Below are 13,634 nucleotides of genomic sequence, written 5' to 3' on the forward strand. Positions count from 1 at the left end.
AGCTCAACATGTATTTAGGTATCTTCCAGTGAAAAAGCACTTTTCTGGAGGAAGGAACATTGGAGATGAGAATACTCATTAATAATAAATATTACTTTTGTCTTCAGTGGAGGTGAAAATCTCGAATGCATAGGCATTTTCTAAAAGGTTACATAGGATGATGTTAAAGGGTTTAAATTATTATCATCTCCATGGAGTGGGGCTAGGATATAAGGTCAAGAGTGAAAGATTGGGAAGAGCACTACCCTTCTGTACTGTGTTGGGGTTTTTTGTTTGTTTGATTTTGTTTTGTTTTTGCCATCAGTGTGTTATTACTTTAAAGTTTTAAATCACTACTTAAAATAATATAGAGACTGGCCGGGCATGGTGACTCATGCCTGTAATCCCATCGCTTTGGGTGGCCAAGGTGGGTAGATCACTTGAGGCCAGGAGTTCGAGACCAGCCTGGCCAACATGGCAAAACCCCATCTCTACAAAAAAAAAAAAAAAAAAAAAAAAATACAAAAATTAATTACTGGGGAGACTGAGGCACGAGAATCCAAGGGAGGCAGAGTTTGCAGTGAGCTGAGATTGTGCCACTACACTCCAGCCTGGCTGACAGAGTAAGACTCTGTCTCAAAAAGTAATAATAATAATATAGAGACCATCTTGCTTTTTTCTAAGCTTAAAATTATAATATTATTAACAAATTTCAAGGACATTTCCTTCTCTATAAGAGTTTCTGCTTTTCCTAAAGTGATGCAATGGAACAGATGACTTTTAAAATAAAGATTCAGAGGATATCACTGAATCAAGTTATATAACTCCAAGTCCAAATGCAAATCATTTTTAAATTGTATTTTAGCATAATATGAGAAAAGATGGTAGAATTTAATTTTAATTTTTTTCTGTATATAACCCCCCCCCCCAAAAAAACGGATGATATTTATTTATTTATGAGACGGAGTCTTGCTCTGTCAGCCAGGCTGTGATACAGTGGCATGATCTTGGCTCACTGCAACTTCTGCCTCCAGGGTTCAAGTGATTCTCATGCCTCAGCCTCCCAAGTAGCTGGGGTTACAGGCGTGCAACACCATGCCTGGCTAATTTTTTTTTTTTTTTTTTTTTTTTTTTTTTAGTGGATACACGGTTTCACCATGTTGCCCAGGCTTGTCTCAAACTCCTGACCTCAGGTGATCCGCCTGCCTCAGCCTCCCAAAGTGCTGGGATTACAGGCATAAGCCACCGTGCCCAGCCTGTATACTATACTGTGTTTAAGTGTGAACAGTGGTCATTACTGAAAGTTAGACTGATAGATTTTTTCTAATTTTTCCTTAAATATTCTATAATATACATGATGAGCTGACCTTATAATCAGTGATTTTTAAAGGTTACCTCTCACTTTCAAATAAAGATGCTGTTGTTTCTCAGCTTAATCACCTACTTTTTTGCTTCTGTTCAGTATTTTGTCATAAAAACCTGGTTGGACACACCAGATAGCTTCAAAGTGGCCACCCACTTTTTTCAATGGATTAGACTCTGAATGATCTCTGGTGACTTTCTAAAATTAAATCCTCTATCAAACAAGGAAATTTCTCATCATTGAGGATAGTCAAAAGAATGATCTGTAGACTCCAGAGGAAATTCTAAAAAAGTTTCATAAATCTATTAATTAAAAGGGGTTTTGATTAATGGAAGCATTATTAGTTCATAATTTTTCTTTATTGAAGGAAGAAATTACTTTGATGGGTAAATGCTGCAAAATGTTTTTTTAAATTACTTAAGTTACTGTGTAACATTTTTGTTTTTAACTGACATATAGTAATTTTTCATATGTGGGGTACAGTGTGGTGTTTCCATATACATATACATTGTGTAATAATTAAATCAGGGTGATTAGCATATTCATTACATTGAACACTCATCATTTCTTTCTGGTAAGAACAATCAAAATCCTTTCTTCTAGCTCTTTTGTAGTATATGATACATTATTGTTAACTATAATAACTCTTGTGCAATAGAACACTAGAGCTTATTCTTCCTAACTGTAACTCTGTACCTGTTCACCAATCTTTCCCCATCCCCACCTCACTCCTATTCTCCTGTCTCCAGGAAACTACTATTCTACTCTCTACTTCTATGATACCAACTTTTTTAGATTCTACATGAGTGAGATCATATGATATTTGCCTCCCAAAGTGCTGGGATTACAGATCTGAGCCACCATGCCATGCCCTAAAATACATATGGCTTCTTGTGTTTGCCATTGCTCCAGGGTTCTATGTGTACATAATCAGTTTTATTTCTTAATCATTTGAGAGTAGGTTGCATACACTTTCTGCCTTTATCCCTTATTTCTTCAGTATTTATTCTGTAAAAATAAGATACTTTTCTTACAGAACCACAGTGCAAAAAAAAATTCAGTAAATTTTAACATAGATACCATAATTTTATCTTTATACTCCAACTTCTTAGGTTGTCTCAATAGTCATATATATGTGTGTGTGTGTGTGTATGTATGTATATATACATATATATGTGTGTATATATATATGAATGACTATATATATATATATATATACATAAATATTTTTTCCCAGTACAGCATTCAGTCCAGGAATGTGTATTGCATTTAGCAATGCACCTTTAATTCTCCTGGAACAGTTCTTCAACCTTTGTTTTGGAAAGACGTTATCATTGATGAAGAATACAGACCAGTTACTTTGGAGAATGTCCCTAGATATACATCTGTTTCCTCATGATTAGCTATTCAGGTCATGTGTTTTTGTCTGGGTTACCACATGAGCAATATGTCCTTCTAAGTGTAAAACATCTGGAGTTGTAGTGATTGTATGTTGTCCTTTGGTTAAGGTATGGTCTTGTTTCTCCAATATGTAGTTATATTTTTAAAAAAATTTATGTGAAGATGATTGGAGGCTATGTAAGTATCCTGTTGATCATCAAGCACTCCCCAGCGCACTCACACAGACACACACACACACACACGTAGGTTTAGCATACATTGATTACTCTTGCATGAATCAATTTTTTATTTAATTGTTGCAAAATGGTGATTTTCTAATTCAACGTTTCATTCTCTGTTTATTAGTTGACATTCTACTGAAAGAAAATCTTTCACTTACTTCCCTTTCCTTGTGTACTGAAAAATTTGTTTTCTTTAAAATGAAGCTAAAAGTTATGAGCATGGACCTATGGGTTTGTATTTTTTTGAATGGGTTATTAGCTATTATCCTTAGTTATTTGGGTCCTCAAATTGCCCTGGGCTAGGCCAGTGGAATTGTCCTCAAGATGGCTCTTATGTTGTTTTGATCTAGCTTGATTTTTTTTAGACACTTTTGAATTTGCCAACACAAGACATCCCAGGATCATAGTGAATCTCCCCTGCTCCAGCCTTGGAGTCAGCCATTTATCCAAGAAACTTTGGTTTCTCTCAGTAGGGAATGATAGTTAGATCCTGTGGCACATATCTTTTTATGCAAAAATGTTATTATTGCTCGTGACTCTTTGAGAATTGGTTTGAACTTCAAAAGAGGTTAAAACATTTTCACTTAAGTATATACAATTTTCTAATTATAGAAAGGATATGTATTTATATTACAGAAAATATAGACAAGTATAGGTAAGAAGAATAAGAGGTGCCTTGAACCCACTACTCATGTTGACCACCATTGGACGTAAATGTATTTTACATAGCCAAGATCACATCATGTATATAGAATATTGCATTTTGCTGTATCTACATAGCATGTCATTGTTTTCTCAAAGTCATAGAAATTGACATTTTTAAGTCACACATTGTATATTAAAATTTCTCTTTTCTTTCTTGTTTTTGTTTCCATTGATGCAATATCCTAAAGTAGAAAAAGTTTGTCTGCTGGTGTTGAGCTTCTTTTTCTGCTCTCTTTAAAACCCATATTCTTGCCTATCCTCTGCCCTTCCACTAAATTGCATAAGATGTAAAATTACCAATTTCAGAAATAAATTGTTAGTATCAGAGACTGGGAAACATGTATTTTGTACATTCTAACTGTACTTTTGGTTTGAGATATGACTATCTATTTAGTGATAAACTTTTTTTTTTCTAAAATTTGACGCCAGTGTTTGGCAAATACGAGTAAGTAGTTCAATAAAATATGTGCTTAGTTGCCACTGGTATGTTCAGACCTGGGTGCAAAATTTTCAGCCCTTGAGAGCAGGGACCACCTCTGGCTTTGCTCACCATTGTTTCCTGTCTACAGCAGGGTTTCTCAACCTCAGCACTTCATTGACATTTCAGACCTATGGGTCTTAACGTATCGAGAGCAGAAGTTTTAGGGTGTTTTGTTAAAGTACCCTGAAACATTATATTTGAGGGATGGGTTTTCTAAAAGCCAAAGTATGCTACAATGTGGGTAGTGTATATGTGTTTGTGTCTTCAGAGTGTTGAAAGACCTAAGAATGACATCAGTAAAATTAGACCATCTGGAAGATTGAATGAGCTGGCTAGACCTTGGGGGAAGGGCAGGGCCTGAGAGATAACCCATCTGGGGAAAGTGCAAGGGCCCAGAGGAAGGAATGCACATGCCTTAAGGGACCTCTTAGAAAAGTAGAATTGCAGTAACTAGAGACCAGGAAGTGATTCCTAGAATGAAAGGATTTTAGGAATTAATTTATACTTCTTAAAAGTTGTTGAAAATAGCTTCATTGAGATAAAGTAAGTGACATTGTGTAGTTGCCTTAATTTGTTTCTACATGGATATTTAAAATGTAATTTTTGTAATATTTTTATTTTTATTTAAAAGGAAATTTTAAAAACAAGCATTCGAGCATTTACAACTTAGGTCTTCTAATTAGTTTAAGGTGTAAAGTAGTTTTGGAAGTATTATAATAAAATGAAAACTTTCTCATGGTGCCTTTATGTTTTCTTAAAGGAGATTTGCATTAACAGCTCTAAGGGAAAAATAAAGTCAAATGCTCTTTTTTCTAATATAAAAATATTGCTGTCGGCCAGGCGCAGTGGCTCATGCCTGTAATCCCAGCACTTTGGGAGGCCGAGGTGGGCAGATCACGAGGTCAGGAGATTGAGATCAGCCTGTCCAACATAGTGAAACCCCGTCTGTACTAAAAATACAAAAATTAGCCGGGCATGGTGGCGTGCAACTGTAATCCCAGCTACTTGGGAGGCTGAGGCAGGAGAATCACTTGAACCCAGGAGGTGGAGGTTGTAGTGAGACAAGATCGCACCACTGCACTCCAGCCTGGGCAACAGAGCAAGACTCTGTCTCAGAAAAAAAAAAAAAAAAAAAAAAATATATATATATATATATATATAGCTGTCATTTCCCTATTCCTTTCATTCTTATCCTGAATAATATAAAAGAATAAAAATAACTTTAAAAAAAAAAAAGCATTAAACAGGATCAGGTGAGGAATCCCAGCAATTTGGGAGGCTGAGGCAGGTGGACTGCTTGAGCTCAAGAGTTCGAGACCAGCCTGGGCAACATGGCGAAACTCTTAAAAACTAAAAAAAAACAATTAAAAAAAGTATATTCTCCTCAAAAATGTATGTATTTTCCAGTGAAGAACTTTAATGGTGGACTCTTTACTTGTGCCAACAACTATCTACCTTATAAAGAGTTATTAAAGCCCAAATAACTTGTGTCATGTTTTGAATTTTAATTTTTTTTCAATTATTATAAATACTACAGCTTTCATAGTATTTGTTAGTAATTAAGCTTTTTGTACTGGCTGAGTGATTTTGAGTAGGCAGAGGCTGTTACAAAATCATGATAAGGATATTAAACAAGCTAATGTTATTTCAGGCAACAAATCGTATAGTGTTATTATAGGCATATAGTTTGTTGCTTAGAGTGTCAATAATTTAAACTTTTAGAACCAACTTAATTATTTTTTGTTTCTTTGGAGAGAATGATAATACAATGTTATCAACCCAAAAGATTCCTAGATTCCTTTATTTTCTGTAAAGGATTTTATGTTACTTGTTCTCTTAATTTTAGCATTAATGGAAAGGAAAATGTTGTATAGTTATGGGTAATTTTTAAAGTTTATTTTAATAGTAGATAATTTTACTCATTTAAAATATAGAATAAAAGGTAATTCTTGAAACTTGTTATTTAAATACAAAGTACTTCATGAGAACACTGCAGTGAAGTGTCTCAATTTTATTGAGTTTTGTGTGTTGTTATTATATCTTTATGAAACGTTTTATACTTTGGGAATGATATTGTTGCCCTATAATTTTTATTTTTATTTATTTTTTTGTTTTTTTATTATACTTTAAGTTCTAGGGTACCTGTGCACAACGTGCAGGTTTGTTACATATGTATACATGTGCCATGTTGGTGTGCTGCACCCATTAACTCGTCATTTACATTAGGTATATCTCCCAATGCTATCCCTTCCCCCTCCCCCACCCCACAACAGGCCCCTTCCTGTGTCCAGGTGTTCTCATTGTTCAGTTCCCACCTATGAGTGAGAACATGTGGTGTTTGGTTTTTTGTCCTTCAGATAGTTTGCTGAGAATGATGGTTTCCAGCTTCATCCATGTCCCTACAAAGGACATGAACTCATCCTTTTTTATGTTGTTGCCCTATAATTTTTAGACTCCAAAGTCTTTTTTCCACCTTGGGCAACATGGGGAAACCCTGTCTCTACCAAAATATATAAAAAATTAGCCGGGCCTGGTAGTGTGCCTGTAGTCCTAGCTACTTGGGAGGATCTTTTGAGCCCACGTGGTCGGGGCTGCAGTGAGCAGGTATCACACCCCTGCATTTTAGCCTGGGTGACAGAGCGAGACTCCATATTTAAAAAAAAAAAAAAAAAGGTCTTTTTTCCCTAAAGTCTTAAACAGTATTGACTGCACACAGAGTGTTACTTTGAAATGTGGTAATTTTTCTTTTTTCCTCACTATAGCCACCTGGCTTTGAAATTTGTGCAGACTACTCTTCGAGCTACTTTATTTGAAAAATATTAATTAAAAATTTCTATTCTTTAGATGTATTTTTATCTTGGTATCAAATTTAAGTGTTTTGGGACACAAGAATTGCACGGCCTAACATAAGTAACCATTAGCCACACTGTTTAAATTTAGTTAATGGCAATAAAATAAAATTAAACATTTATTTCTCTAGTCACTAGCCACATTTCAAGGGATCAGTAGTGGCTACTGTATTAGATAGTGCTGATATAGAACGTTTCCATCATCACAGACACTTCTATTGGATACAATGCGCTAGAATAGGAGTTCACAAAGGACCTCCTGGGGGTCCAATCTGGTCCACCACTTGTGTTAATATGAAGTTTTATTGGAATACAGCCATGACCATTTGTTAGCATATTGTCCATAGCTGCTTTCACACTGTAACAGCAGAATTGAGTGGTTGGAACAGAAACCTTATATCCCTCAGAGAGAGTAAAATATTTTTCTTTTATTTCTTTACAAAAAGTGTTGTGTTCCCTGCTTTAGAGTATATATGCTCATAAAGTTGTTTGAATAACATATGCATAGCACATGTTAGTAATATAGCATGTTACGTAAGGCAGGTTATCATAGTTCAAAGATGAGTCATACCAGAACAGTCAAAAATAGAATCTAAGACCAAAGTGCTGGATAATTAGACAGGAGCAGTCATTCCCTTGTAGGGACAACTACAAGGTAAGTCCTCTGGTAGATCAGTTCCTTTCCAAAATGGAGAGAACTAAAGAAGAGTCCCAGGTAAGACTGATCAGTCTACATCGAAGGTGCTAATCCACTTAAGGTGGGCTGGGTAACTGGAAGGATTAGTGCACAGTTGCCATGAGATGCATCTGTGCCAGTGTGGCTCATTGTCACACCTGGGCCTAGAGTCTCATTGCAAGCTAAGGGACCGAATTTGAAAAAGATGCTAGGACAGTTAGAAGATTAACAGACTGAGGTAGGTAACAGAAATAAATGTAATAGGTTAGACCTAAAAACCTTTCAATTTACACTTAAAATAGGAATTTATGCAAAAGTGTTCAATTCATTAATATAGTATCAAGTTTCTAAATATTTGATTGATTGGATCATTTTAGTATTCTTATCGCCTTCTTTTACCTTGTGGAGTACCCAAGAAATGTAGTCTCTTAGGTGACATGTGAAATACTTAAGTCCATTTTGTTTACCATTTCACATACAATTTTAATATTATTTTAAACCATGGAACTGTTCCATTTTGGTAGAATATGTGCGTATTTTGTGTGTGGCTTATAGTTTTTAAAACAGAAGCCAAATTGTCATGATGCATAGGTTGTACCACCGTGGGGATTTGTCTCTGAGGATACTGTTAAACTTCTATTTTTTTAAACTTAAGTATTTTTAGTTATTAGATTTGAAAATACATTGTAGGGCAGTGTACTAACAGCCTTTGACATTGGCCTAATAGAACTGTCTTTGTTATCTTCCTAGGTTGAAGCGAGCACTTTCTTATTCAAAGTGTCCTTGCTTCTCTTAGGCCAGGGCTTTTATAAGGGCTCAGTGAGTACCTTATAAAGGCTGACCCTTACTGGAGCAGATTATAGTGTAGCATGAAGAGCTAAATTTAGAGGGAAGTGGGGCCTCTGCTCCAAATAGTAACAGCTAAAGGATAGACACTCTTGGAGAGCAGAATATCTTCATTTAGTCTGTCACCACCAGTGGGTGAGTTTTTGTTTGTTTGTGTTAATTTTGGGTGTTATACCAAAGTCTTTGCATACATTTTTATGTTTACATGTTATCATGTGTTTCTCCACATGGAATGTATCGAGGGTATGAAAAGTAAGCCCACATACCTGGGTTATAAAGAAACAAACTTTTATGCTTAGAAAGGAAGTATAAAAGCTAAACATTTGAAAATAGAGTAATTCTTTCATATGCTGTATTTGGTGGTACTTCTCCATTAAGAGAAAAAATAAAAACAAGGTGCAAAGAGTTAATTAGGGAATTCCATGAGTTTGTGTTCTAAACCCCAAAACAAAACTTTTAGGAAGGACTCACACTTTAGAACTTTTGAAATTACAAATTAAAAACCATTTTTAGCCTGGCACAGTGGTGTGCGCCTGTAATCCTAGTTACTCAAGAGGCTGAGATGAGAGAATTGCTTGAGTCCAGGAGTTTGAAGTCACCCTGGTCAACATAGTAACACCCTCATCTCTAAGGAGGTAGAGAGAGAGAAAAAAGGAAGGAAGGAAGGAGAAGAAAGAAAAAGGAAGGACGGAAAGAAAGAAGAAAAACATCTTTGGCAGAGAAGTCTGCTGGAGAGATTTCTGTCCAGTTGAGCTACATTCTTTTTGCATCTTGGTACAAGACCCAACACCCAAATTCTTGACACATATTTTTCTTTGCTAACACAAACACATTTTGTATACTATTTGTGTTTGGGAGATATGGAGACAGTAATATGTATATCATCATCACTTTTGCAACAATAAAGTATTGGCTAATCCAGAGTGAATCTGTTTATAATGCCAGCAGGAAAGTTTCTGAATGAAACTTTTGCAGTGAATATAAATGATGCATTAGAAACTCTATTTTCAACATCCGTCAAATGAAATGGGAATTCATTGATTAAGTTTATAGCATTTGTAATGATTTCGATATGTTGCTGTTGCCCCCATACACATAAGCAATCAATTACTTTATTCTTACACTGGTCTGTGTTTCTACTGTTTGAACTATTACATTGTGTTGCAAATGTTTGAATTTTATCCCTCCTAGTGAGTTTCTCGAGGGCATGGATTCTGGCTTAATAACCTTTGTATCCCCAAGCGTGATGTATTAAGTTCATTTTACTTTATAGGGTTGGCAAAAATTATTTCTCAAGCCATGTAATTACTTTTTTTGTTTTATGTGACTTTTGATTAGTTTCTCTTCTAAAATAATGATTAACTTGAAGTTTTCAATAATAAACAGATTTTTTATTATGTGAAGCTACAAGTTTCTCTTTTATGTGTAAGAAGGAAAATTTGGTACATAAATAATTTTTTCATGTTCTTAAGGATTTTAAAAAAAAACTTTTGGGAGTAATTAAATTACTTGAATAATGTAAATTTTTTATTGTTTGATGGTATAAGTAATTAAGGAAATCTAGACATTTCCAAATGAATATCTAAAAGCTTTGGAAGGTAATTAAATAATTTGCTTGAATAATGCATGTTATATTGAATGTTTGGCCTTCATAATTGAAGCAATCTAGACATATTTTCAGTTTATAATATTTAAGTCAGCAAGCATATTCTCAGTTTTTAAGAAGTCTTGTGGAGCAGGCCTTACATTTTTTCAAAGATAATATATTGCAATTTTTAAATTGTGTATTAAATCCAGTAAAATAGTATAAAGTACTCAAATCCCTGTCCATTAAGGTAAACCAAAAAAATAAAAAATCTATTAACAGTTTCTTGTAGCCTTCTTAAATTGTTATTGCATAGAAAACCATATATTCTATACACCCTCCTTTTAACCAAGTACTTTACATTCTTTTATTCAGCTTGCTTTTTTCCACTATCAATATCCCTTGAGCATCTTTCCATAACAGTCCAGCAACTTAGTTGAAAAGTATTTATTATATGTTTATACTTTGCTCAATATAAAAGATACAGAATGGAGGAGCTAAAGGAGCTCTATGGAATAAAAACCTACAAGGTTCCTGTCCTAGTGGAGGTTACACTCATGGAGGGTATAGACCCCAGACAAAGAGATAATAATAAAATGGCAGGCACTGCTAAAGAAAAATAAAGCTAAGTAAGGAGAGCTAGTGACAACAGGCCACTTTGGTGGAGATGGTCAGAGAAGACCTCCGTTTTCAGGGAGGCATTTGAATGATTGCAAGGAGATAGCCATGTGGACAGCTGGGGAAGATCTTTCCTGAAAGAGAGGCAGGAACAGAGCCTCAGAAGCCAGACCTTATCTGGCCTATTGGAAGAACAACAAAGAGATCAATGTGACTGGAACTCAATGAGCGATGAGACGAGATGTGTATTGAACATACATATACCGTCAGAAAGGTAGCCAGGATCAGAAATGTGGTACAGTTAGATCTAATTCTTGCTTTCATAAAGCTTCGTGGTGTTCCACTTGGTGCCTGAATTATAACTTATTTGAGGACATTTCATGTTCCATTTTTTATGTATACAACAATGCTGCAACTAAATCCTTTTACATATACAAGTATATTTGCATTCTTGTGTGAATATAGCTACAGGATAAATTCCTGGTAGAGTACTGCTGGACCAAGGTTATGCCCATGTAAATGTTTATAGTAAATATAGTAAATACTCACCAAAATTTTCCTCAAAGTATTTCATGGAGTTTAACCTTTATATCAAAGTTGGTGTCTGTGGTTGTTTTTCCTATGTCCTTTGCTAACACTGAGTATTGGTAAACTTTAAAGTTTTTGCTAGTCCAAGTTAAAATTAGATCTCATTTTTAAAAGTGTATTTATGCCGGGCACCGTGGTTCACGCCTGTAATCCCAACAGTTTGCGAGGCCAAGGTGGGTGGATCACAAGGTCTGGAGTTCAAGACCTGGCCACCATGGTGAAACCCCGTCTCTACTAAAAATACAAAAATTAGCGTGGCGTGGTGGCTCACGCTTGTAGTCCCAGCTACTCAGGAGGCTGAGGCAGGATAATCACTTGAACCCGGGATGCAGAGGTTGCAGTGAGCCGAGATCACACCACTGCACTCCCACCTGGGCGACAGCGAGACTCCGTCTCAATTGAAAAAAAAAAAGAGGCATATTCAGTAATGAGTGAGGTTGAACATATGTTCAACCAAACTTATTGGCCATATGTTTTCCATATAAACTGCTTATTTGAAATACATAATCTTTATTTTCTTTGTTTTCAGAAATTTTATGAATAAGCATCAGAAGCCAGTGCTAACAGGCCAGCGGTTCAAAACTCGGAAAAGGGGTAGGTTGTGTGTGTGTGTGTGTTTAAAGTTGTAACCAAAATATAAGATTGGAGAAGAATCTGAATGATCCCTGTTTCCCCCAGCCTCACTGATTCTACTCATTTGAGCTCTGAGTGTAGAATCTGAAGTGCTTTAGTGAAACCATAGAACTGCCAGTTACTTGTTGGACAAGTTATTTAATTTGCCTGTGCTACTTGTTTTCATCTACAGAATGGGATAGATATCTCTGTTTAGGTTGTCTTAGGAGGTTATGAAGGCAATTGATAAATTTTACTGGTTTTGACATTAGCATTGTGTTTGGTTTTTGCTTTCTTTGTCGTTTTATGAAAACGTTGATGGCAAAGATGATAAAATGAAAAGTAAATTAGGAAGTGAGATATTGACGAGTTTTTTAATTTTTCAGAAATGAAGAAGTCGAAATAAATCTACTGCCCTAAATTCCCCTTAAAAACCATATTTTCAAGTGTCTTCAATTGTGGTAAGAGTAGTTATAGACCCATTTTGATGATGACTGGTAAAATTTCTATTTGTGTGAGTGACTGTTTTTTTATAATGTTCATCTTAGCATTCTTTCTGTGTAAATAATATTTTATATATTTTTTTAGAGACAGGGTCTTGCACTGTCACCCAGGTTGGAGTGCAGTGGTGTGATGATAGCTCACTGCATCCTCAAACACCTGGGCTCAAGTGGTCCTTTCACCTCAGCCTCCCAAGTAGCTGGGACTATAGGTGCACACCACCACACCTGGCTACGTTTTAAAACAATTTTTTTGTAGAGACAGGGTCTCAAACTCCTGGCCTCAAGCAGTCCTCCTCCCTTGGCCTCCCAAAGTGCTGAGATTGTGGTTGTGAGCCACTGCACCTGGCCTGCATAAACGACTTTTATTTATTTATTTATTTATTTATTTATTTATTTAGAGACGGAGTCTTGCTCCGTCGTCAGGCTGGAGTGCAGTGGCGCCATCTCGGCTCACTGCAACCTCCTCCTCCCAGGTTCAAGCGATTCTCCTGCCTCAGCCTCCCAAGTAGCTGGGATTACAGGCACCCGCCATCATACCCAGCTAATTTTTGTATTTTAAGTACAGACGGGGTTTCACCATATTGGCCAGGCTGGTCTCGATCTCCTGACCTTGTGATCCGCCTATTTATTTATTATTAATTAATTAGTGGCTTATTTATTTTTGAGATAGGGTCTTGCTCTGACACCTAGGCTGGAATACAGTGGTGCCATGACAGCTACTGCAGACTCAACCTCCTGGGCTCCAGTGCTCCTCCCACCTCAGCCACCCAAGGAGCCACTTTTTTGTGGAGACGAGGTCTTGCTATGTTGCTGAAGCTGGGTTCAAGCGATGTTCATGTCTTAGCCTCCCAGAGTGATGGGATTACAGGCATGAGCCACTACACCAAGCCAAGAATATTTTAAACATGATTTTATATTTAGTCAGTTTTGCATAATTATATAGAGGTCCTCTTGGATGTAAGAATAGCTGAACTGGGGCCAGGCGCGGTGGCTCACGCCTGTAATCCCAGCACTTTGGGAGGCTGAGGCAGGTGGATCACCTGAGGTTGGGAGTTTGAGACCAGCCTGACCAACATGGAGAAACCCAGTCTCTACTAAAAGTACCAAATTAGCCGGGCGTGGTGGCGCATGCCTGTAATCCCAGCTATTCTGGAGGCTGAGGCAGGAGAATCGCTTGAACCCAGGATTGGGAGGTCAGTGAGCCGAC

At 36.4% G+C, this 13,634-nt stretch overlaps 1 protein-coding gene across 5 annotated transcripts in view; it reads left to right on the top strand.

Moving 5' to 3' along the window:
- BZW2 (basic leucine zipper and W2 domains 2) overlaps window positions 1-13,634 on the top strand; it is a 60,376-nt gene that overhangs the window by 7,525 nt on the left and 39,217 nt on the right. For 2 of the 5 annotated variants that reach the window (XM_518982.7, XM_003318329.6), the window contains exon 2: window positions 11,842-11,906. In XM_518982.7, the coding sequence (XP_518982.6) occupies window positions 11,849-11,906 (58 nt within the window). In that variant the 5' untranslated portion in view covers window positions 11,842-11,848. Of the gene's footprint in view, window positions 1-7,614; window positions 7,655-7,694; window positions 7,715-8,586; window positions 8,657-11,841; window positions 11,907-13,634 lie in introns of those variants that run through there. The other 3 variants (XM_009452701.3, XM_016957115.3, XM_009452702.3) reach the window with 3 other exon arrangements.

Source organism: Pan troglodytes, chromosome 6 (genome assembly GCF_028858775.2).
Source record: "Pan troglodytes isolate AG18354 chromosome 6, NHGRI_mPanTro3-v2.0_pri, whole genome shotgun sequence".
Classification (NCBI taxonomy): Eukaryota; Metazoa; Chordata; class Mammalia; order Primates; family Hominidae; genus Pan; species Pan troglodytes.